At 42.9% G+C, this 24797-nt stretch overlaps 1 protein-coding gene across 3 annotated transcripts in view; it reads right to left on the reverse strand.

The window, feature by feature from the left end:
* ARSA (arylsulfatase A) overlaps window positions 1–23278 on the reverse strand; it is a 46229-nt gene extending 22951 nt beyond the window's left edge. Inside the window, exons 1-6 of one of the 3 annotated variants that reach the window (XM_077472701.1) lie at window positions 23166–23278; window positions 22465–22734; window positions 19019–19259; window positions 12560–12778; window positions 9987–10156; window positions 5683–5807 (exon numbers count right to left, since the gene is read on the reverse strand). In XM_077472701.1, coding sequence (XP_077328827.1) covers window positions 5683–5807; window positions 9987–10156; window positions 12560–12778; window positions 19019–19259; window positions 22465–22688 — 979 coding nt within the window. In that variant the 5' untranslated portion in view covers window positions 22689–22734; window positions 23166–23278. Of the gene's footprint in view, window positions 1–5682; window positions 5808–9986; window positions 10157–12559; window positions 12779–19018; window positions 19260–22464; window positions 22735–22913; window positions 22999–23046 lie in introns of those variants that run through there. The other 2 variants (XM_077472700.1, XM_077472702.1) reach the window with 2 other exon arrangements.
* Window positions 23279–24797: the final 1519 nt, after the last annotated feature.

A 24797-nucleotide genomic window follows, 5' to 3' on the forward strand; every position in this document is an offset into this window, starting at 1 on the left:
CAATCGATAAATGAGACTGAACGCAATGCCCTTTTGGTACAGACAGGGATAAGCTGAGAAGCGATCAGTATGGAGCTATTAAATCTGCAGGTTTTCGAAACATAACTGCAGTGCCAAACATCACTTAACAAGCTTACCAGGGTGCCCCTCACACCAAAATAGCAAGTTCTGGATGGATGCCTAGATAGATCTTAGTTTTATCACAAGCATTCTTTAATTCATTTAGAGATACCTTCCATGCTATACTCCCTGGGGGCCTGTGCCAAGTACAGACATCTCTTCATCAGTAAACAAATCTCTTTTTTTTACATTGAAACTGGCTTCAAACTGCATTACCCATCTTATAATGCTTTATGTGTTTGCAACAGATATTTTTATAGGCAAGATGTACCCAACTTTGTTGTGTATACACACACACACACACACACACACACACACACACACACACACACACACACACACACACACACACACACTGTGTGATTAGCCATTCACATTAGAAAGTGTATTTTCACTTCTGCAGTCAAACTGGGAGAACATCTATTTTATTTTGTTACACGTTCCTAATTCACATAGAAAAACTTAAAAAAATAAAATAAAAAAAGGGGGGGGGGGGGGGGGATTCCCTTTTTAGATGTTTCGGGATAAATGCTATTTGAATCTCTTAATTCATGAGGAGCTATGTTTGTCCTAATTAACCTTGTTGGTACAGTACTGGCAGATCTCATGATCAGTTTTAAAGAGGAACTGCAGTCTGCTCACAATTTGTAATAAAAACAATCTTTGCCATTCTGAAGCTTCTCTCCAACCACTTTGCATATTATTTTATATATGCTATGATTCTTTACTTGCCAAATATGCTGCAGAAATCCCCCTCCACTGAGTCTGGCTGCATCCATTTTATCTGCAGGGCAGCAGAAGCTGCTTCCTGTTCACTTCCTGGATCCAGGCACACTTCCAGCTCTGCAGCTCTCATTGGCCCTCTTATGACTCACCCCCCTTCCCTTCCTGGCAAACTCTCACGAGAGTGAGAGAGCTGGGCATGATGTCATACTCCTAGGCATTTTACTAGACAAGAAACAGGTAGTGGGCTGTATAAGGTATTTACTGGTAGAAAAAAAAAATGTTTTACCATCTAAAGTTAAAACAAGGGCAGAGGATTTAATAGATGTAAAGTTGAAAAAATGGACTGAAGGTTTAACCACTTGCCGGCTGGGTCATAGCCGAAAGACGGCTACAGCGCATTCGTGTTTTTCTGGGAGGGCACCATTGGACGTCCTCCCAGAATCTTGCTCTCATGAACCCAGCGTTGATTAACCACTTCCCGACCAGCGCACGACGATGTACGTCGACAGAATGGCACGGGCAGGCATATTGGCGTACATGTACGTCCAATATTCGTTGCCGCCGTGCCATCGGGAGCGCGCCGCCGGCGGCACGCTCCCGCGCTGGTCGGGACCCCCGTGAGTCCGGTCGCGGGACCCGCGGACTCGATCGCCGCGGGCATCCCCGCGATCGTCTCACGGAGCGGCCGAATGGAGGAAATGCTGTATAAACAACATTTTTCCATTCTGCCTAGCAACTAGTGACGCTGATCTCTGCTCCATGTGATTGGAGCAGAGATCAGTGTACACTAAATGAAAGCCCAACCCCCCCACAGTTAGTAACACACCCCTAGGAACACTTAACCCCTACACTGCCACCCACTGGTTAACCCTTTCACTGCCAGTGTCATTTACACAGGAATCACTGCATTTATATAGCAGTGATTACTGTATAAATGACAATGGTCCCAAAAATGTGTCAAAAATGTCCGATGGGTCCCCCACAATGTCGCAGTCACAATAAAAATCGCAGATTGTCGCCATTACTAGTAAAAAAAAAAATAATAAAAAATTATTAATAAAAATGCTATAAAACTATCCCTATTTTGTAAACGCTATAACTTTTGCGCAAACCAATCAATAATCGCTTATTGCGATTTTTTTACCAAAAATATGTAGAAGAATACGTATCGGCCTAAACTGAGGGAAAAAAATGTTTTTTTATATATTTTTGGGGGATATTTATTATTACAAAAAGTAAAAAATAATGCGTTTTTTTCAAAATTATCGCTCTATTTTTGTTTATAGCGCAAAAAATAAAAACCGCAGGGGTGATCAAATACCACCAAAAGAAAGCTCTATTTGTGGGAAAAAAAGGACGTTAATTTTGTTTGGGAGCCACGTCGCACGACCGCGCAATTGTCAGTTAAAGCGACGCAGTGCCGAATCGCAAAAAGTGGTCTGGTCTTTGACCAGCAAATTGGTCCGGTCTGAAAGTGGTTAAATAGCACCAAAAGAAAGCTCTATTTGTGTGGAAAAAAGGACAAACATTTCATAAGGGTACAGTGTTGCATGACTGAGTAATAGTCATTCAAAGTGTGAGCGCACTGAAAGCTGAAAATTGGTCTGGTTAGGAAGGGGTTTAAGTGCCCAGTTTTCAAGTGGTTAAACTAGATTTTAACAAAGTCTGGCCTAACAAAGGGTTCAATATTTAGAAGCTTCACTTCTCTCATTGTTGGTTTATGACAGGGAGCTCATTTTGTTTTTAGGCTGGGTTCACACATGTCTGGCTACGGTTCGCGGTTCAGAGTCCGTTGTGTTTCTGTTCACCAGTTCAGCTGCTAATCATGTGCGAGATTTTGCCTGAATTTGCACCTGAACCACACCCAAAAACGCACAGGACCCTTTTTAAAACTGCACAGCGGCCGCCCTGCAGATGTGCGAACCCCCTCCATTGGGAGCCGGTCCAATTCACATGTTATGCAAATTGGATGCTGGTAAAAACGCATCCAATTCGTATATATGTGAACCCAGTCTTAAGGATTTCTATTTGGATAGACTCACACTGAACTTATTCATACAAGTTTGCCATCAGCCAGGACACCTTTTCTAAACATCCTAAAAGATATGAATTTTTTATTTATTTTTTGTTGTTTTAGTGAGCGCACATTACAAAAGAGATAGTGAGACTTTTGGAAATTTGTCTGCAAAAGTGTGAAATACATTTTACTAACTACAGGAGGCTGACTTCCAGCTTCTAAACGCTGGCAACGCTATTTTGTTGCAGACATTTAGGCATCACAGTTTAACATTATATTTGTCAATTACACCTAAGCAAATTTTTGGTAATACAATATACTAAGCTATGTTCCGTACATGTAAGTGATACGTTCATTTTACCAACTCTGACTAGTATGCAGCTGTGGCCAAAAGTTTTGTGAATGACACAAATATTCATTTTCACAAAGTCTGTTGCTTCAGTTCATATGATGGCAACTTGCAAATACTCCAAAATGTTATGAAGAGTGATCAGGTGAACTGCAACTAATTGCAAAGTCCCTCTCTGCCATGAAAATGAACTTCATCCCTTAAAAAACATTTCCACTGCATTTGTGAAGAAGGCTTCAGGGCACCCAAGAAAGTCCAGCAAGCGCCAGGAACATCTCCTGCAGTTGATTTAGCTGCAGGATCGCCACATAAGTGGTCCATTTAGTGAACTTGGTTTTGAGTTATTCACTTTAAGCTCATCACAGAGGACAAGGGGGCACGCTTTACATCTAGAGGAAATCTCCAAATTTGGAAAGCTTTCTTTACAGTAAGAGCTGTGAAAAAGTGGAATACCTCCAGAGGTGGTTCTGGCAAGCTCAGTAGATTGCTTTAAAAAAGGCCTGGATTATTTCCTAAATGTACAGAATAAAACTGGGTACTAACATTTATAGGTGAAGGAATTTTTCCCCTGCAGTAGTAAATTGACTCATGCTTTGCTCGGTTTTTTGCCTTCCTCTGAATCAACTGTAGCTATAGGTTTGTGTATATGGGATTGTATTATTATTATTATTATTATTTTTTTTTTGGTTGAAATAGATGGACTTTTTCAACTTGACTATGTAAGCGGCAGACTTTTTGAAAACTGATATTTGTGTCATTCTCAAAACTTTTGGCCATGACTGTACCTTTATCTGTCTAGTTCCCTTATTTCTGTACTAACTATAAAGGTATTAGTTGTGCTTCCTGTAAAAGTATGAAGTATGCTTGCAGCAATACATTTACTACAGGTGCAGTATACACACCCACAATTAATCTACTGGACTGCTTTCCTCACCTGTTATAACTGAAAGAGGAGTAGAGTCAAAGCTCCTCTGGTCCTACCTTTCCTAGAGATCACAGGACTGTACTTAGTTCTGCACTCCTTCAGTCGACAGCGGGCTAAAGTCTACTGTCAGCTGGTACAGACTCTGGAGAGATCCCGAGGTAGGATGGCTGGACTGGCTAGCTGAGAGTCTGGACCAGCTGCTCCCACCCCTCCACAGCTGAGCACACTGGTGCTTACTGAAGACCCAGAACTAGGCAACCAGCGGTCTTTGATTGCGCAGTTTCAGAATTGGATCGATGCTGCATCAACCTAGGAGAGTATAAATGAATGTTTTTTTTTTAAATTCCAAACTTCTCTTTGAACACTTTAACAAGTGTATACATGTATATCATCTGGAAGAAAATACATCAAAATTACCCTACAAGTAGAATATAACAAATAAACAAAGCTTGTGAAAATTATGTTTACTGGCTAAATTACGATCACATTTGTTAGCCCTTGCACACACGGTCGGACATTCCGACAACCAATCCGTCGGATTTTGTCAGACGGATTTTGTCCGAAACTGTTGCATACACACAGTCGGACAAAGTTGTCAGAAAATCCGATCGTACTTAACGTGATGACGTTATTTCGTTATGTTGGGACTACGTTCAGGCTAGTAGCCAATAGCTTTGATCTAGGAATTTGATCTGAGCATGCGTGGCACTTTGTCCGATCGGAATTCTCTACACATGATCGGACAAAGTCCGATCGGATCATGTTGTCGGAAAATTTTATAGCCCAGCTGGAAAACTTGGTCCGTCGGATACTCCGAAAGAAACAGTCCGATGGAGCCCACACACTGTCGGATTATCCGACAACGCGGTCCTATCGGACATTGTCCATCGGAATGTCCGACCGTGTGTACAAGGGCTAAAAGGTGTTGCCACTAAACAAAGAAGAGCTCTCATTCCTTTTTTTATTTCAATGTTCAGTCCCTGCGGGGGAGGGGACAAAAGTAAATGTAGTACTTTGTCCTATCTTCCTATGTGTTGTGGATGACTAGCCATTTGGTTGGACAGTAGGCCCTCTCTTCACCATGGCTATCTGACAAAATAGCTAGTAAGAAGACGGCTGCATTGATAGCCAACATATATCTCCAGCTTTTAACAGTTTCCCCAGGATGAGCCACAGCAAGAGGAATGCTGGAGGAGATTCTTAGCTTTTCATCTCTCTGCATTCCTTTTGCTAGTGCTGGTCTCAAGAGAGTGCTTGGAGCCATCTCTGTGTTAGTTGCACTGTCAGATGCCTGTGGGGAAGGGAGAGCACCCTGCTCGACCACATAGCTAGCCATCCACAGCAAATAATAAAAAGTGAGACAAAGTACAACATGTACTTTATCCCCTGGAGGAGAACATTGTAAAATGAAATGTATAGTAAATCAAGGTGGTGTTAAGAGCACTGTTTACAGATTAATCTCCACTCGCACAAAAAGTGGCCCTCAACCTTATCTTGATGCTAGAACGATCATCAAACTCTTGGGATTATCGCTCATTTTGTTACCTGGTTTTATTTTTCCCTCCCAGTACATTATTGCAGGTTCTCTTAGGCCTCCCTCGTAGGTTGTACTTTTGCCACATTTCAAGAGTCCAGAGGTACCACCCCTCTCCTTGCGCATTGTTTCAGGCCTTGAGAAGAAACAAAGGTTAATCAATACGGACTTGTATGTAGATATACAGTAACTTAAATAACTGAGCTTAACAGTCATACTCTCCGCATCCATTATAAATACCCAACACAGTCATACACATCCTTGGACCACAAGCAACAATATGACGAGGGACAAATTGGCCTGCCCAGTAGAGTCCATTTGATTCTGTTTTTCAAACTTAACTGTGTGCTATGGACAACACAGATCATCCTTCCCTCATGCATACAGGGTTTGATTTGTGCAAAGTGAAAGCGCGATAAAGTGCTTAAGACAGCATTTTCTTCAAGTATCCAATCAAATTCTGGAGAAATAACTATTGTTATTAAAATTCAATGTAGGACTAAATGTTAGTAAACAGAAGTTAAAGCGGAGTTCCACCCAAAAATAGAACTTCCGCTTTAAAAGAAGGTGACCCCCTGACATGCCACATTTGGCATTGCCTTTTTGGGGGGGAATTGGATACCCTCTTTATAAAAGGCATCCAGCTAGCTCCCTTCCTCCCTGCAATCTTCTGGGATGTGTCACAGGTCCCAGATGATTGCCCGGCCATTCACAGCACGCAGCGCAGCTTGCGCATGCCAGGATGTGAAGCTGGGCAAGCACAGTAAGAATGCCGGCGCCGTGGAGTGGAGCAGGGCTTTGTGCGCCCACAGGGCCACTGTTAGAAGTCACAGGGCCCCATACAACTTACCTGACAGGGCCCCCACCCCAGAAATATCAAGTTGCTAAAATTACATGGTCGCAATGGTATGCTTTGCAGCCATGGCAGAAATTAGAGCCATGCTACTGCCACCTCATGGCACCTGTTTTTTTTTTTGTTTTTTTTACTTTTTTAAATTGCTGAATGGCAATTTTACATTGTGCGACCACATTGCAACTTTAAAACAATTATTTGGCTTCAAGGTGCAGAGCAGCCCCATTAAACTCGATGAGACAGGAGGTTCTGCCTGTCAAACTCTGCAATCTGCTCTAAAAATGCTGCAGCAATGGCATGTATACAGCCCTGTCTGACTATATGACAGCTGGCTTATGTTGAAGGGGACCAAAAAAGATCTGTCAACCCAATCAGTGCTCTTAGCCAATGGCTGAGAGCACTGAGCAGAGTGTTCTGGTGGGGTGGGGGTCATCCCCTTGTCAGAACACAATAGAACAGCAGGGGAGATTGCTGTAGTAATATCGGATTGGTAGTACAGTGGCTCCAACCTGAGGTGTCAGGTTTTTTCATTCAGCCTGCAGGGTTGAATGAAAAAAACTAGCAGTGTATCCTAAGCATTAGGTCATATTAACATTTGATGTTTCCTGAATGTGGGACAAAGTGCAAAGGTAGCAGGCATTTTTCTGTGCATTTTGCAAATGCACTGCAAATGCTAATAGCGCTTGTGGTGCCATTCATTGTTGATGGCACCCCAAATGCAATTAGCACACCTGTGTTGTGTCATGTGGCAAATCTGCATGCTTAGGTTCTAGAACCTCTATGATGTGTTTGTTACACATATGGCAGCCCATTCAAATGAATGGGCTCCCCTATATGTGAAAAACAAGCAAAAAAATAAACACGCGCAGGAATGTGTGTTCCCTCTACGTGAAGTATAAAGGGGGCCTTAGGGGTGGTATATAGAAATGTCTGGGCAGAGATGTCTGTCAGCTGGAGAGAGAGATGTGTCCACTGGTTCCTAGCTCAGCACTGCAGTGGCAGCTATCTGCACTTCTAGGCTGGCTCCATATTTACTTTTCTCCAAAATGAAATTACTGTCCCTTCACTCCAGCAGCAACCCCCCCACTCACCCCTTTCAGCAGAAGCACTGCTCCACCCAAACACTGGAGTTCACCATGAACACAGCACAGTGAGAGAGAGCACGATCTGGAGGCAGATGGATCAGAGGTCAGGACTCAGTGAGGAGGTGGAGCAAATTTCCTGCTCATTTATCACGCTGACCAGACATAACACTGCCGACTGTTGAGGGAGTTTCAGGACCCGAGAAAGACAGAGACTCTGCAGCTGTCTCGATCTGCTTCAAATTGGGACGTTTTTCCAGTATGTAGCACTGATCCCCTGCAGAGCTGCTGGAGGGAGAAAGCTGGCAGTGCTGCAAGGTGATCCACAGGGGTCAGAAGGCAGTACAGCTAGCTCTCCTGCCTTGCAGGTTCCCGGGCCCCTCTTCTAAAGTGACGGAGCTCGGGCCCCCTACAGGAGGGCTGGCTGTACTGCCCTATCAGCGGCCCTGTGCGCCCGCATCGCTGGACCTTGGGACAGGTGAGAGTGTCTGATTATTAAAAGTCAGCAGCTACACTTTTTGTAGCTGTTGACTTCATTTTTTTTTTCGGCATTACTCCGCTTTCACAGTTTGTAAGGTTGAATAAAGACACCAGTCCATCCAGTTCAACCTGAATGAGTGTCTACAATTGTCCATATCCCTGTACATTGCACACTCGCATCAGTCCCTACCCTCAAGGAGCCCACAATCCAAGGTCCCCATTCATATACTAGGGCCAATTTTGGACAGAAGCTAATTAACCTACCTGCATGTCTTTGGATTGTGGGAGGAAACCGGAGTACCCGGAGGAAACCCACGCAGGCACAGGGAGAACATGCAAACTCCAGGCAGGTAGTGTCGTGGTTGGGATTCAAACCAGTGACCCTTCTTACTGCTAGGCAGGAGTGCTAACCACTACACCACTGTGCCGTGCTTTAATTTGTGTGTTAGTAAATCAGGTCCACAGACATTTGTAGCTCACAATCACTGAGTGTGATGTTTCGTAAACCACAAGAGCACTGCTATTACGCTTAAAACGTTAGGGCTACCTAACTACCCTGCTTCCAAAAGATTATTTATGGAGGTCTTTTTGCATCTTAACCTCCATATTTCACAGAATGTCTAAAGTACACTATGTAGGATTGGCTCCTTAATCAGATTTTTTGGCGATCTGATTCCAACCTTCTTGGATCCATGATATGGAGATTGTAGGCTGTAATGCCTTGTTGCTTTTACTAAATAACCTATTCATACAGGGATGATACAGGGATGAATGGCCCCCTGGTGGCCCAGTGTGGATGTCCATAATTTCCATGTTATTAACAACTGAAGACCCCCTGGTGGTAAAGGAGAGAATGGAGGTTATTCATTGTACTTGATGTGCTATTATATCAAGGAGTGGAGGTGAGAGTTCTGAGAGCCCATATCTTTTTGCATCATATTTCACCTGCTGTTTCCTGGATAAGAATTTATTTGAACTCTTCTGGTGCTGTTGAACATTATTGAGAGACTTATTTTTTTTTATGGTGCCTACTTTCCAAATATTATTGCTATTTGATTGCACTAGCACTTAGCACTTTATATATTTAATATTTGTTATCAGTCACCATTTATTCTTTTGGACTTATTTATGATGCGTGCCTTTCTAATATAATTATTTATAAATATTTTTTGCATCAAGCACGTTGCACTTTATAATGTTTATTATTCACTGTTACACATTCCACTTGCGCAGGATCATTATTGATTATATTATATTTCATTTTCAGTATTATGTGAATACTGAAAGATCCAGCTGCATGTATTAGCACTTTGTTTGCAATTTGCACATATATTTTTATTTATTGGTTTTATTTAATATCTTTTTTATATGTATCACTATTTACCATATTTGTAGTCTTCACCTTTAGGTAGTAGCGCGAGGGCTGCCTTATTTTATTTATTTAGGAGATTCATTGTTATTGCTGGTGTTCCTGATGAAGAGGGCCTATGACCCTTGAAAAGCATTAAAGAAATGGCAAGTGACCGATCACGCTACTTCTATTATGGATGATGGGAGGAATAAAATGTAACAATTGTAGGAGATGACAGTGGTATCTTTAATAGGTTACTATATGCATTTTTAATTGTAAACATATGCATTTTAACACTTGTACAAATAAAATTTGATATTTTATATATTTTTTTTTGTTTGGTGGTACCGTTAATGCCCTGATTTTTTATTTTTTTTGTGCTTAAAACATTACTCAGAGACATTGGTATATTGTTCATCAAATCAAATGATCCCACCATGTCAAAATACCAGATTCAGGTGTTTCTAGTGGCCATAGGAATAAAAAGACACAGCGCATCACATTTGTAAACAAGAATAGTCCTCTTACCTACCCACATGTGTGACTCACCCATTGTCAGAGGTAAAGATGAAAAGTGTGTTGTTTTGAATTCCCAAATCCCACACAGTCTTTAGAAGATCTCCTACTGTTCCATCAAATTCCAGTAATGCGTCACCATATTTTCCTCTTATAGATTGCCCTGTATATCGAGCGCTTGCAAACTGCGGATAATGAGTGTGCTGTGGAAAAAGATCAAAGATCAAATTTCCAGTGCCTAGGCTGACTATATGGGATATTATGGAGAATTTTATAGTCCCATTGTTCTCATTTTATCCTAGTTGTTTTCAGAGTACATTGATATCTGTCAATAAACCAAAATCAAACTATTAATACATGCTGTATTACATTGTGTACATACTCACTTTGCCATTAGAGTGGACAGGCGACAGGTAGGTCGCGCCCCTCCCTTGCTAACTCCCAAACTGCTCCACCCACATATGCAAAGCAGTATTGGGAAGGAATGCCTCGATGCATTAGAAATACATTTCACATTAAGATTACTAGAGTCATAGTAGTGTTCACCAATCCTAGTTCTCAATAATGGTGGCATATTCTACATACTGCAAACTGCATAAAGTGCAGATAATTAAACACGCATCATAACTTGTATCAGTTTATATTATTGTTTTAACCTGAACTGTTCACCAATGACCTGACAGCTAAACAATTTTGTACGTAGATTCAAATGACAGTTCCTACAAAGAATTTGGTCCACATGGGTAACATCCCGTATACAACAGCCTCATTGGTGGTGCCTTTTCTGCAAATGTAAAAAAGCTTGGAAAGAGGAAGGAACCCAAAGTGGGTGCACGGTGGCCAAAAAAATCGACAACGTTTTTGCAAAAAAATCCTTATCAGAGTTCAAGGCAAGTACAGGCATACCCCACTTTTAAGTACACAATGGGGTTTATTTACTAAAGCTGGAAAATGCAAAATCAGGCTCCCTTCTGCACAGAAACCAATGAGCTTCTAACCCCAGCTTGTTCAATTAAGCTTTTGTAATAAAATCTGGAAACTCATTGGTTTCTGTGCAGAAATGAGTCTGATTTTGCATTTTCCAGCTTTAGTAAATAAACCCCATTGTGTACTTAAAAGTGGGGTATGCCTGTAAATTCTTCTTTAGAATTGCTAGAACTTGATGATATTCTTTGGAAAAAAAGGTGGTCACAAAAGTGACAGCTCGATCCTCAGATGTATTTCTAAATCTGTTGCCAGTTCTACCTCTACTCCCTTGCGAAAGATCTTCTCTGTTTTTATTACTAACCAGACACATTCATTTCCATATACTTCATTTCTGGAAACCTCTTTGTGCTAAATTGGGTGCTAATGATGTCACAATCCTTATAAACCAAGATACAAAGAACAATTTCTACATAGAAACTTCTCCTACTGATATCACCCTGCTGGTGTTGGAGGGGTGACACTTTGTGGCATATTAAGTTAAGTTATTAACTGGCTACATGCTCAAAGTCAGTGGTGCCAGGAGCAGGATGAAAACCCCATGGACTGCATCAATGGCATCAGCAATATTCCTACTAGAGAAGTCAATTCCTTCAAAGATTCAAAAACATAATTAGTCATCATTTAAAGAAATTCTGTGGTCAGAACATTGATTTCCATGATTTCCATAAAGCTGTATGTGTATTTAACAGTTTTTTTTTTTGCATGCTATTTACCGGAAAATAGATCTTTTGTGTAGACATCAAAAAGCCCTGAGACTGCCATCTTGGAGGTGATGTCAGCAGTCCCAGAGCTGTCAATCAAGTAATATTTATTTTTACTCATCCCATTGCGGCAACATAAAAGGTTGTGTAGGGAATGGAAAAAAATGGCAATGTAGCTAGGCCGGCACTGACAGTAATTATACACTTCCAGCAAAGGAGAGAGCTGTGATGTGCAAGGAAGGATGGGCTGTGCTAGGGAACGGACTCTCCTGGGCTAATCAAATAGTCTATAAAATGTTCAAAGGCTAATTGCAAGTGAAGAAAAAAATAATTGATGGAAAGGAAAAACACTACAAATAAACATTTAAAATATTAAATTTTTTTGTTCTTTTACCTGCAACTTTTTAAGTTGGTGACAAGTTCTCTAAAGCCAACCATAGATCGTTCAAATCGCAGCAGGTTCAACAAGAGCAGGACAAGATTTTAGCCATTTATGGGCAGGTTGAATGTTCCCAAGACAATCCAGTAATCAACTTGGGTACAACCAGCATGTCAGATTTTTAGGATGCAAATATTGTCCGCTAGCATTAATCACTGTTCACTGTGTTCTCCCCCCACACTGACTGTTGATGGGAGAATTTAATAATTTTCTCTTCTGCATCCTGTGGTTATAGGTAAGAAAATCGTATCATCTATGGCCGGCTTAAGGATAGTGAGAGACAACATATAAAATTATCCTTCTATTCCTAAGGCAAAATGTGTATATCCATCTTTCTGGATCCCTTTTTTTTGTGTACCAGGAAAGCACATTGCTTTTTGACCTTGTTTTATTTCAGAACTCTCCCCAGTGTGAGAACAACACTGAATGCATTGCTTGTTGCTTATGGTACTTTAAGAAGAAGTAAAGTGGTGACTCACATGTGCCGCATAGTACAAGAAGAATGGTTTATTCTGTTCAGTTGCTTTCTGAATAAATGATTTGCTGAACTGCTCATACAGAGGAATGAGTTCAGTAAAGTCTACGGGTTGCTGCAAGATATTCTCATCAATGAACACCGGAAGAAGAGCTTCACCCAAATCACATGCCCCGTAACACCGCGTGTCTGGAGGGAAGCATATTAGATTCTGACAGGGGCCCTGCATGTAAGAAAAACATAAATAAATTATAGGACAGATAGCAAACTGCAGTATATTACTAATATATTTTTATTTTATCTCTAAGTAATATGGGGCCCAAGTCATGGTTTCTTAGGCCTCCATAAACACCAGGAAGAACTAACTAAAAACTATGGCTCCCCCAAAGTTGAAGCCTAACTTCACTTTTGTTGAGTAAAAAAAAACATTCCCCTCTGGATGATCCATGTACAGTGCAGGGATTTTAACAAACTTTGTTGCATATTCCTACTTTTTGTTATTCTGAAGAAATCCCTGTGTGTTTGTCAGTATCAATGTGGGAAAGTGTATCTAATGGGAGCGGTTTCATAATTATCAATCAGCTGTGCACCTGCAAAGCTCTAATGCAGAAAGCTGCTGGGCCTGCATCCCTTTAGACGTGAATTAATACTGGAAGTATTTCACCAAAAAATGAGATACTCTCACCATTTTTATTGCAGGGGATGCCTGAAATTTGACTTGTATCTTAGGCAGACTTCTGGGAAAATTGGTGAGCCAATCACACAAGCAGGAAATTATGTTTCTGGGGGGTGGTCAGAACACATTCTGTGTACAGAACACCTCCAGATAGCCATATGGAATTTTCAGAACATTACAGATTGAAAAGGAAAGGTAATTTTTAATAACATTCATTTATTCTATGACTTGTGGCGCAATTGTATACGCTATATTATTTTTTCTTTATATGCTATTTTTTTTCCCCACAACAGTGCAGTTACCCTTAACCACTTGCCGACCGGCTCATGTACATATACGCCGGTACTTTCAAGATGGATGTCTCGGTAATGGCAGTAGCTGCTGCCACAACCGAGTTATCCATCTTTGGAGCCAGAAGTTCTGTTTATGATAATGGTGGTCTCTGCGGCAGATTCGCTGCGAGATCACCACTATCGGCGGCTTACGCGAGCCATCGGCAGCAGCGGAGGCAATCGGGACCTGTCCGTAGCTGGGCGTGGAGATGAGTGAGGCTAAGATGGCCCCCTCCCATCTCCATACCATAGCAGGGCGAAAGCGACGCCAAAACGTCACTTCCGTCCACATGTCTTAAAGGGCCATTTTTCTGTTGTAATTTTTTCAAATGACAACATTTTTTTTTTTGCATTTAAGTCCAAATATGAGATCTGAGGACTTTTTGACCCAAGATCTCATATTTAACTAGTTGCTGACCGCCGGCCGTCAAATGACGGCCAGGTGGCGCACTTATTGTGGCGGGAGGCCGTCATATGACGGCCTCCTGTTTAAACAGGGAATGCGTGCGATTGTGCGCGCACATCCCTGTTTCTTCGGTGGCGGCGTGTCACGGAGACACCGCTCGCCACCAAAGGGGGTGAACAGCCATTGGTTATGGCTGTTTACCACGTGATCGGCCGTGATGAAGTCACGGCCGATCACAGATGGTCACATCCCAACTGTGCACGGCGTATGTGCGTGAGCGCGCTGCGCATGCACGTCGGTGGCAGCGTGTTCCCCGGGAACACTGCTCGTCACCGACGCTGGTAAACAGCCATTGGCCGGCTGTTTACCCACGTGATCGGCTGTGATCCTTTCACAGCTGATCACTAAAATGTAAACAAACCGCGGTAACGAGATGTCACCGGGTTCTCGTCCTCACACACCGATCGTGTGTGAGGAGGAGATTGCGGTAACATCTCGTTACCGCCTACAGTACACATCAAGCACACTGATTGCCCCCCCCCCCCAATAAAGAGGACCTGTCACCACCCCTCATAGTACCTGTCAATCACAGTCCATCAGAGTACCTGTCACAGTCTATCAGAGTACTTGAGTACCTGTCACAGCCCATCAGAGTACCCGAGTACCTGTTACAGCCCATCAGAGTACCCGAGTACCTGTCACAGCCCATCAGAGTACCCGAGTACCTGTCACAGCCCATCAGAGTACCCGAGTTCCTGTCCTAGCCCATCAGAGTACCCGAGTACCTGTCACGGCCCATCAGAGTATCCGAGTACCTGTCACGGTCCATCAGAGTACCCGAGTACCTGTCACGGTCCATCAGAATACTCCAGTACCTGTCACGGACCATCAGAGTACCCGAGTACCTGTCACAGTCCATCAGGGTACCCGAGTACCTGTCACGGTCCATCATGGTACCCGAGTACCTGTCACGGTCCATGAGGGTACCCGAGTACCTGTCACAGTCCATCATGGTACCCGAGTATCTGTCACGGTCCAGAGTACCCGAGTACCTGTCACAGCCCATCAAAGTATCCGAGTACCTGTCAAGGTTCATCCGAGTACCCGAGTACCTGTCACAGCCCATCTGAGTACCCGAGTACCTGTCACAGCCCATCTGAGCACCCGAGTACCTGTCCCAGTCCATCAGAGTACCCGAGTACCTGTCCCAGTCCATCTGAGTACCCGAGTACCTGTCACAGTTCATCTGAGTACCTGAGTACCTGTCACAGTTCATCTGAGTACCTGTCACAGTTCATCTTAGTACCCGAGTACCTGTCACAGTCCATATGAGTACCTGTCACCGCCCTTCAGAGTACCCAAATACCAGTCACCAAACCATCAGATTACCTGTCACCAGGCCATCAGAGTACCCGAGTACCTGTCACCAGGCAATCAGAGTACCCGAGTACCTGTCACCAGGCCATCAGAGTACCCGAGTACCTGTCATCAGGCCATCAGAGTACCCGAGTACCTGTCATCAGGCCATCAGAGTACCCAAGTACCTGTCACCAGGCCATCAGAGTACCAGAGTACCTATCTCCAGCCCATCAGAGTACCCGAGTACCTATTTGCAGCCCATGTCTCATAGAATATACGTTGGGGTGTTTGCTTTCCAAAATGGGGTCATTTTGTGGGTAATTTCACTGTCCTGGTGGTCCAGGATCTTCAAAAGTGTGATAGGTAGGAATGAAATGAGATGTGTCATTTATGCTCCTAGAACGCCTGAACGTACTACTTCAATGTTCGGCCTCTCTATGTGGCCAGGCTGTGTAAAAGTCCTACACATGTGGTATCACCATACTCGGGAAGAGTAGCAGAATGTGTTTTGGGGTGTCATTTTTGCTATATACATGCTATGTGTTAGAAATATCTTATAAATTGACGATTTTGTGTAAAAAAAATGCTTTTTAATTTTTTTCCACATATTCCAAAAACTTAGCAGAATGTATTTTGGGGTGTAATTTGTTGTATGCATATGCTGTGTGTGAGAAATAACCTGATAATATGACAATTTTGTAAAAAAAAAAAATAAATAAAAAAAAATTTCATTTTGCAAAGAATTATGGGAAAAAATGACAACTTAAAGCGGGGTTCCACCCTAAAGTGGAACTTCCGCTGATCGGAACCCTCCCCCCCTCCGGTGTCACAATTGGCACCTTTCAGGGGGGAGGGGGGTGGAGATACCTGTCAAAGACAGGTATTTACACACACTTCCGGGCATAGACTCCCGTGGGAGTCTATGCCTCTTCCTGTCCTGCCTGCCGCGGACAATTCCTATTGCGACTCGCGCATGCGCAGTAGGGAACCGGGAAGTGAAGCCGATTCGCTTCACTTCCTGATTCCCTCACCTAGAATGGTGGCGTCAGTACCCGAGAGCCGAGCGATTGATTGGCCTCGGCTGCCGGCATCGCTGGACCCCGGGACAGGTGAGTGTCCATTTATTAAAAGTCAGCAGCTGTAGTATTTATAGCTGTTGGCTTTTAATAATTTTTTTGTAGGTGGAATCCCTCTTTAAAAAAACTCACCATGCTACTTACTTAATACCTTGGAATGTCTACTTTGTAAAAAGGGGTCATTTGGGGGGTATTTGTACTTTCCTGACTTGTTAGTGTCTCAAGAAATGAGACTCACCTGATGTACTGAAGGCCTGATCAGATGTGATCAATTTTCAGCGATTGGCACCATAGTTTGTAGACTCTATAACTTTCACAAAGACCAAATAATATACACTAACGTGGGTTATTTTTACCAAAGATAGGTAGCAGTATAAATGTTGGCCAAAATGTATGAAGAAAAATGACTAATTAGCAAAAATTTATGACAGAAACAAAGAAAAAGGCATTTTTTTCACAAAATTTACGTTTTATTTTATTTATAGCACAAAAAATAAAAAACCCACTAGTGATTAAATACCACTAAAAGAAAGCTCTATATGTGTGGGAAAAAGGACGCAAGTTTCATATATGTACAGTGTTGCATGACTGAGTAATTGTCATTCAATAATTTCAGCGCTGATTCAACAATCAGCGCTGAAAGCTGAAAATTGGTCTGGTCAGGAAGGGGGTGTAAGTGCACTGTATAGAGGTGGTTAAGAGGACCCGTCATGCTTTTTTCTATTGCAAGGGATGTTTAAATTCATTGTAATAGGAATAAAAGTGACCCATTTTTTTTTTTTTTTAAACAGCATAAAAATAAAATAAAATAAAATAAAAGGTATCTGATTCATGACTCTTTAGACAAAAATCAAGTGGCTGCCATCTAGGAAAAACCAAAATATCAGTTTTGAGCATCCAAACCAGGAATGAGTCTGAACCCATGTGCTGGCCCAATTAGCTGTGGCCAAGGCATCCCCAGACCTGCAATTGCACATACGCAAAGGAAAGGGAATGTACATGGCCATGTTAGGTCAATGATGTCATGAACATCTCAGCCTCTTTTTTAACATGCAGCACGGTGTGGGGAATAACTCAGCAGTAGCCGATTGGCCTAGCACTGAGATTCCTTCTGGGTTTGACCCGTGCCCAAACTCATTCCTTGTCCCACTCCCAATCCATTTTAGCTCTGTATAGATCCAAGAACACTCACAGTCATATTCAGCATCAAATTAAAATGTTAAAACCGTTTAACGCACTATTACTACAGCACAGTTTTCCCTCTCTAGTCTTGCTATGTAATAGCAAAGCCCACTGCTAATGAATGTGTAAGGCAGGGGTGTCTAAACTTTTGACCTTCCTGGGCCACATTGGAAGAAGAAGAGTTGTCTTGGGCCACACATAAAATACACTAACAATAAGGATAGCTGATGAGCAGAAAAAGTCAGGCATATTACAAGTTAACAATCATGGATATAGATCAAGTACTTATTTATGTAATAGAACAATTTTTTTTTGTAATATGTTTGAATATAAAAGTAGAAGAGGGCAACATAAAACTAGTACGATTATCTGTTTTTGATAAACAAAAACACGAAAACATCAATATCTGGTTCGATGGAAGTACAGTGGGTGCCGCCGATTCTGTGTCAATCTCGGCGCTGTTAGCAGCGAGATTAACACCCGCGAGCCTCCTTCACGGGAGCCAGCGCCGAGCTATGTCGCTCCCCCAATACATTCCTATGGATACGCTGCATCTTATGGGGGGTGGTGAGCACGAGAAGCACAACCTCACAGCGGTGATTTCCAGCCCGATCCCATCGTGCTGGAAACACAATATTGGTGGCAGGTACTGTAGTAGAAATTCTCAGTGAATTCTCAGATATTTTGCTTCTAATTTTGCCCTTTGTGTGCTTCATCCTTGAAAATAGGGATGAACCCGATGTTGGGTGCTTGCTGAACAGCGAACATTATGCGGTGTTCATGGTGAATTCGAAAGCCCCAGAACACCGTTAAAGTCTATGGGACACTAACATGGACTAACAGTCTCACTCCTGATTGGCTGAGAAACACAGCGGGTGCCATTGACTCCCGCTGCTGTCAAAGTCAGTGAGTCAATGAAGAGTAAGAGGGGGCAGGGTGGAACTGCAGCTCCGTGTCTGAATGGACTCACAGAGCAGCAACTCTGCTTGGGTGCCTCCATAGCAAGCTGCTTGCTGTGGGGACATTTGGCAGGAGGGAGGAGCCAGGAGAGCCAGCAAGGTACCCGAGAAGAGGAGGATCTGGGCTGCTCTGTGCAAAACCACTGCACAGAGGAAGTAAACATATTTGTTATTTTTACAGATGAAAAAAAAAACAAGACATTAATATCACTTTAAGTGTAAACGCGTTTTTGCAAAACAAATACCAAAAAGGGTCTATATTTTTAAATAAGTGTATGATAGAATTGGGCCGCATTCATAGCTGTCATGGGCCGCAGGTGGGACATCCCTGGTGTAAGCTGTCAGTAATTAACAAACACATATACTGTAATCCTAATAAAGTCTTTACTACATCCCCCTCGTTGTGTGGATACACTTTGCTGACTAGGAGGGTTACAAATAATAGTCACGTCACCTTTGCAGAAGCTTTATACCTGATCGTGGGAATAGGGAACTCCCAAGAAGTGCTGAAACCCTTGTCGAGTTGGCAGGAAAGTCCCATTCAGCCCAAGGCCCAAGTGCCATTTACCTGCCATGGCTGTGACATAACCACGGGACTGTAATACTTCAGCAATGGTGACCTCACTGAGAGGCAAACCTCCAACTGAGCTGGGGTAGAATACACCAGGGTACACTCCAGAACGAGTTTGGAAACGACCTGTCAGGAGGCTGGCTCTAGAGGATAGAGAAAAGAAAGACATTAAAGTAGAACTATAGGTAAAACATTTTTTTCATTTTGGATAAAGTAAGAGAGGTTTATAACCCTTGCCAGATTTCCATTTGCCATCTGTGTACCATTGCAGTGATTTCTCTTCACTTCCTATCCCATAGCCAAACAGGAAGTGAGAGGAAATCCCTGAAAATTAAGGGATTTCCTTGGGGACCCCCAGGTCACCAGAACTAGAGTCCTCATTGGAAGATTTCCCCTCTATTACCTTTCTGGGGACAACCCAACATTCAGGGTTTTCTTTAACTTTCAGTGATAATGGTAAACAATACAAAAAGAGGGTGCATCTCCTTAAAGGAGAAGTCCAGCCTGAGCTTGTTTGGCTGGGCTTCTCCTATGGGTCACAGGAGTGCAATTCGTTTTGCACTCCATTTTCAGCAGAGAGCGGTCTGAAGTCCGCTCTCTGCTGACATCACACAGATCAGTCCTTGCACCACATCATCCCCACTCTGGAAGTCTGGATCCGCCAGGTGCCTGGACTGATAGGTGTCTTAGCCTCTCAGCGAGCCGCTGAGATGGCCGCTCCCCGCCCCTTCACAGTTCAGCGCTCCGGTGAGCGTGGAGGAGCAGAGAAGGAGAGCTGCTGATTGACAGTCAGCAGCACTCTGCTCGGGGAGCTGAGAGAACCGAGCTATCGGCGAAGTTCGATGGCTCTGTTCTCAGTGCAGAGGCACCAGGGGGACGGTGCTGCTTCCACCTAGGTAAGTATAATGGGGGGAATGAACCCAAACACATACTTCTCCTTTAACAGTGGCAGAGACAGCATAAAAAACTGGCAGGCGTTTTAATCCATCTCCACTCTATCCAAAACTAAAAAAAAAGAGGTTTTGCCTTTAGTTATACTTTAAGATGACCATTAAAACCATTATGAACCAAATCGAAAAGTAGCAAGCAAACTGAGAACTCATACTAAAACATTTCCTTTTCTAAGCGGACCTGAAAACATAATATACATAAATGATTTGTTACATTATAGCCCTATAAATGCTATTCCTATTCTTTCCCATTGTTAAATGAAGGTAGAAAAAGGTTAAAGGAGTTGTAAAGGCAGAATGTTTTTTAGTTTAAGATAAAAAGCCCCCCCCCCCGTGTCCCTCCCAGCCCCCTAATACTTACCTGAGCCCTACCCTCCAAATAAGCCCTAGTTAAAGTCCTTGTAAGTCTTATTTTCAGGGTAGGGCTTATTTTCGGGGAAAATGGTAGGGCTTTTTTTTTGGGGTAGGGCTTATATTGCAGCCATCACCAACAATCACGCTAGGTCTTTTCGGGGAAACAGGGTATACAAAAAACGAATCCTCCATGGAGACTGTTTTTTTTTGTTCCCATCCACTTAAAGGTTACAAGAGAAGTGTATTGGCTTCCATTACTAGCGTTCTTCTAAAAATACTAGATTCCTGACTGTTTATGACTACTACGTCTACTAGGTACAACCTGGGGCTAACCTGTCAGAGGTCAGAGGAAAGTGGGAACTCATTATTAAGACATGCTGGTAGGTTAATTGGCTCCGGTCTAAACTGGCTCTAATAACATTAAAAAAAGTGTGATGTATAAATTTAGTTAATATGTGGAGTTTTAAAAAAAAAGACAATTTATTCTTAAATGTCTCTATGCAGTGGTAAATATAAATAACCAACTATATGGTTAGGGAGCAAAATCTCGAATCCACCGAGAATAACAGACAGAAAAGATATACTGTACATACTATTAGAGGAGATATACTGTATATACCATTAGAGGATGAATCTGGTAAATATCATCAGACCCAGATCAGAGACTGTTTTGAAGATTTTCAGACAGAAAGTCTGTTAGCCCTAGTTAGTATAAGAATTATATATATATATATATATATATATATATATATATATATATATATATATATATATGTAAAATCTTTTCTTCCAGCATGAATATAGGGGAATGCACCTCCAGCACTAAATGTATGTAATGGCCAGGGGTGCTGGGGTGGGCTGGAGGGTCCATTGATGCTGGTTGTTGGAGAATCTATTGTTGCTGGTGGGGGGAATTTGAGGGAGGGTTCCAACGGCAGCCACTCCATTAGGGGCGCAGGGGCACCGCCCCCCTAATTTCTGCACCTGGCGCCTAATATACATGCAGGGTGCCAGACGCATGGATTTACATTTTTTTTGAAGCACATGATTAGAGCCTGAGGCTCTAATTGGCTTAAAAAAAGGGTAGACTTGGGGCGAAGAGCACTGCACCCTGATCCCACCCAGTTGTGTGACAGTCTTCCCGATTTGCCTCCCGGCTAATCAGGAAGCGGGTCCTGGGGGAAGCTGCCGAGGAGCAGACACAGGTGGGGTAAGTGCGGGTTTTTTTGATAGACAGGGGAGAGAATTTTGACTGACCGACTGTGGGGGTGGGGGGTTTGATAGACGGATGGGGCAACGAGGGGGTGTGATATTCAGATGGCTTGTTTACCGCCACTAGAAAATAGGAGCTCCAGCTGCCACTGGAGGGTTCTATTGTTGCTGGTTGGGATCTACTGTTGAGGGAGAGGTATATTTTTACTGGCTACTGGGAGATTTATTGTTGCTGGTGGAGGTCTATTGTTTGGGGTGGATCTGTTGTTGCTGGGGGGGGGGGGGGGTGTTGTTGCAGAGGGTCTATTGTTGCTGGGTGTTCTGTTGTTGTTGGGTCTAGTGTTGCCTTTGGGGATCTTTTCGGGGGGGGGGGGGGTTGGTTGCTGGTAGGGGGATTTATTTTACTGCTTTTCTTATCAATAATAAAATTGTATACAAATTACTTACTACAAGATGATACTTTCTGTTCTGTTCTGATATTTTCGGTTCTGTTTTATCTTAAAAGAGCAATACTTTTTAAACATACGTATGGGGGTTATTTACTAGAGGAAAATCCACTTTGCACTGCACGTGCACTTGGAAGTAAAGTTGCTGTAGATCCGAGGGGGACATGCAAGGAAAATAAAAAACAGCATTTTAGCTTGCACATGATTGGATGATAAAATCAGCAGAGCTTCCCCTAATTTCAGATCTACCCTTTAGATTGAGAGTGACTGTACTTCCAACTGCACTTTCAGTGTAAACTGGATTTGACTTTAGCAAATAACCCCCAAAGAGTCAGTGAGCAACCAACATCCAAAGAAAGCCAATAGTTACCCCATCTAATTATTACCTGGAAGGTGAGCACACGGCTCCGGTGGTGTAGAAGTTTGTAAAGCGCAGTCCTCTAGCGGCCATTGAGTCCAGGTTAGGGGTGTGGGAGGTGGGATGCCCATAGACACCCAGATCTCCATATCCCATGTCATCAGCAAATATCAGGATGATGTTGGGAGGACCTGAGGAGGGATCAGCAGAGCAGAGCAGGAAGCCAGCCAGGAAAAAGATCCAGGGGGACATGATGAGATCTCTTATGATGCTGGGGACTCTTCTCCTTTCACCATGCCTGTACAATAACACAATTATCACCCTCATAGACATATAATACAGATCACCCTCATAGACATATAACACAAATCACCCTCATAGACATATAACACAGATCACTCTCATAGACATATAATACAGATCACTCTCATAGACATATAACACAAATAACCCTCATAGACATATAATACAGATCACCCTCATAGACATATAATGCAGAGTGCAGGGACTGATCAGAGGTCAGTGACCGGAGAGAAGAGGGAGTGCTGGGATGTGGCACTCAGTACAGTTATATAGAAGTGCAGCTATAGAGGAAATACATGGTGCTCACAATAAGTACTGCAGAGAGATGGCAGTATGAGATCAATGCATGGATGGTGAGATGATATTCTATAGGACCCGTCCCGTTCCCTCTACATACACACACCAATCACATTTAAATCCCCGCACCTCTCTGTTCAGCTGCAGCAGGCGTACAGATGGCTCGGGTCACGTAACGAGGGAAGGAGTGGCGTTAGAGCGGACTGTCACACATAGGCGTGGTGTAGATGATAGGAGGGCGGAGCTCTGTTCTGTCACTCTGCTGTCACTCTGCTGAGCGCACATGCTTGCTAACACATATCTTTCTCATGAATAATAACAGGGACTCACACTGATCTCTGACTTCACCAGACCCGTCTCCAGTGTAAATAACAGATCTCCTATATGGTATACAGTGAATAAAGTACAAGTAATGGAAAAAAAATCTGATAAATAAAGTAGAACTAAAGGCAAAACTTTTGTTCCCATTTTGGAGAGAGTAATGCCTGGTACACACAATGAGATTATCGGATGAAGGATCATTTTTTTTTTTTTTTTTTTTTTTTTTTGCGTGCTAGTCTTCTTTGGAAAATCAAGAGGTTACTTAAAGCAGAGGTCCACCTTAAAAAAAAAATGACATAAAAATACTCCTAAAAATCGGGAAAAAGCATTTTTTTACTTACCAGAAATGGCTGTTGCTAGGCAGATCATCCTAATTTCCCACTTCCTACTCCGCGATGATCTTCATTCTTCTCCTCCTTGCATTGTCTTCTGGGGAATGAGGCACACTGTGTTCTGGGAACACAGCCGGCCATTCACAAATCGCCGTGTGACTCATGCATGAGCAGTAGGAAACGGGCAGTAAAGCCGCAAGGCTCCACTACCTGTTTACCTTAGTTCGAAGGGCGGCGCTGGGACCCGATCTGATGGATGGATCGGCCTTCGGCGGCCGACATCGCGGGCACCCTGGACAGGTAAGTGTGCTTATTAAAAGTCAACAGCTACAGTGTTTGTAGCTGCTGACTATTAAAAAAAAAAAAAAACTCTTACCAGGCCAATTTTTAGCTTTTGGTGCTCTCACATTTTGAATGACAATTACTCAGTCATGTAACACTGGAGCATATGAAATTTGTGTCCTTTTTTCACACAAATAGAGGCTTCTTTTGGAGGTATTTAATCACCGCTGGATTTTTTATTTTTTGCCTCATAAATGAAAATAGACCAGAAATTTTGTAAAAAAATATTTTTTTCTTTGTTTATTTTTTATTTTTTTTGTGAGCACACACAGAACAAGCAGCTACGAAGGTGGCTAGATCAGCACATAGACCATGCCACCAGAATATGTTGGGAAATGGCCCAAATGAGTTGATTCTTCCCAGGATGGCCAGCTGCCTTGGGGGATTGGTAAGTCTGGAGCACAGCAGTACGAAGACTCTCTGGGACAAAGTAGCAGTCACAAGGTTTATCAGGAGGAGCATGGACCTGAGTAGCAAGAATTTTGTCACCCAAAGGAGACTGGTGCGAATTGTAGCCAAGATACGATCATGAGGAATCACAGGAACCGGAATCGACTCCGGCTTGGAAGTGGAGGAAAATTGTCGTGACAAGGCATCAGCCTTTACATTCTTAGTACCAGGTAAGAATGAGACAATGTAATTAAAACTCGACAAGAAAAGAGCCCATCGCACCCTTCTGTGAGAGAGGCGCTTAGCCTCAGACAAGAATGTGAGATTCTTATGGTCAGTAAGAATGAGAACAGGCACAGTGGTACCTACAAGGAGA

The sequence above is a fragment of the Lithobates pipiens genome, unplaced genomic scaffold, assembly GCF_037356315.1.
Source record: "Lithobates pipiens isolate NorthernLeopardFrog02 unplaced genomic scaffold, aLitPip1_a1.2 Scaffold_8, whole genome shotgun sequence".
In the NCBI taxonomy this organism is placed as follows: Eukaryota; Metazoa; Chordata; class Amphibia; order Anura; family Ranidae; genus Lithobates; species Lithobates pipiens.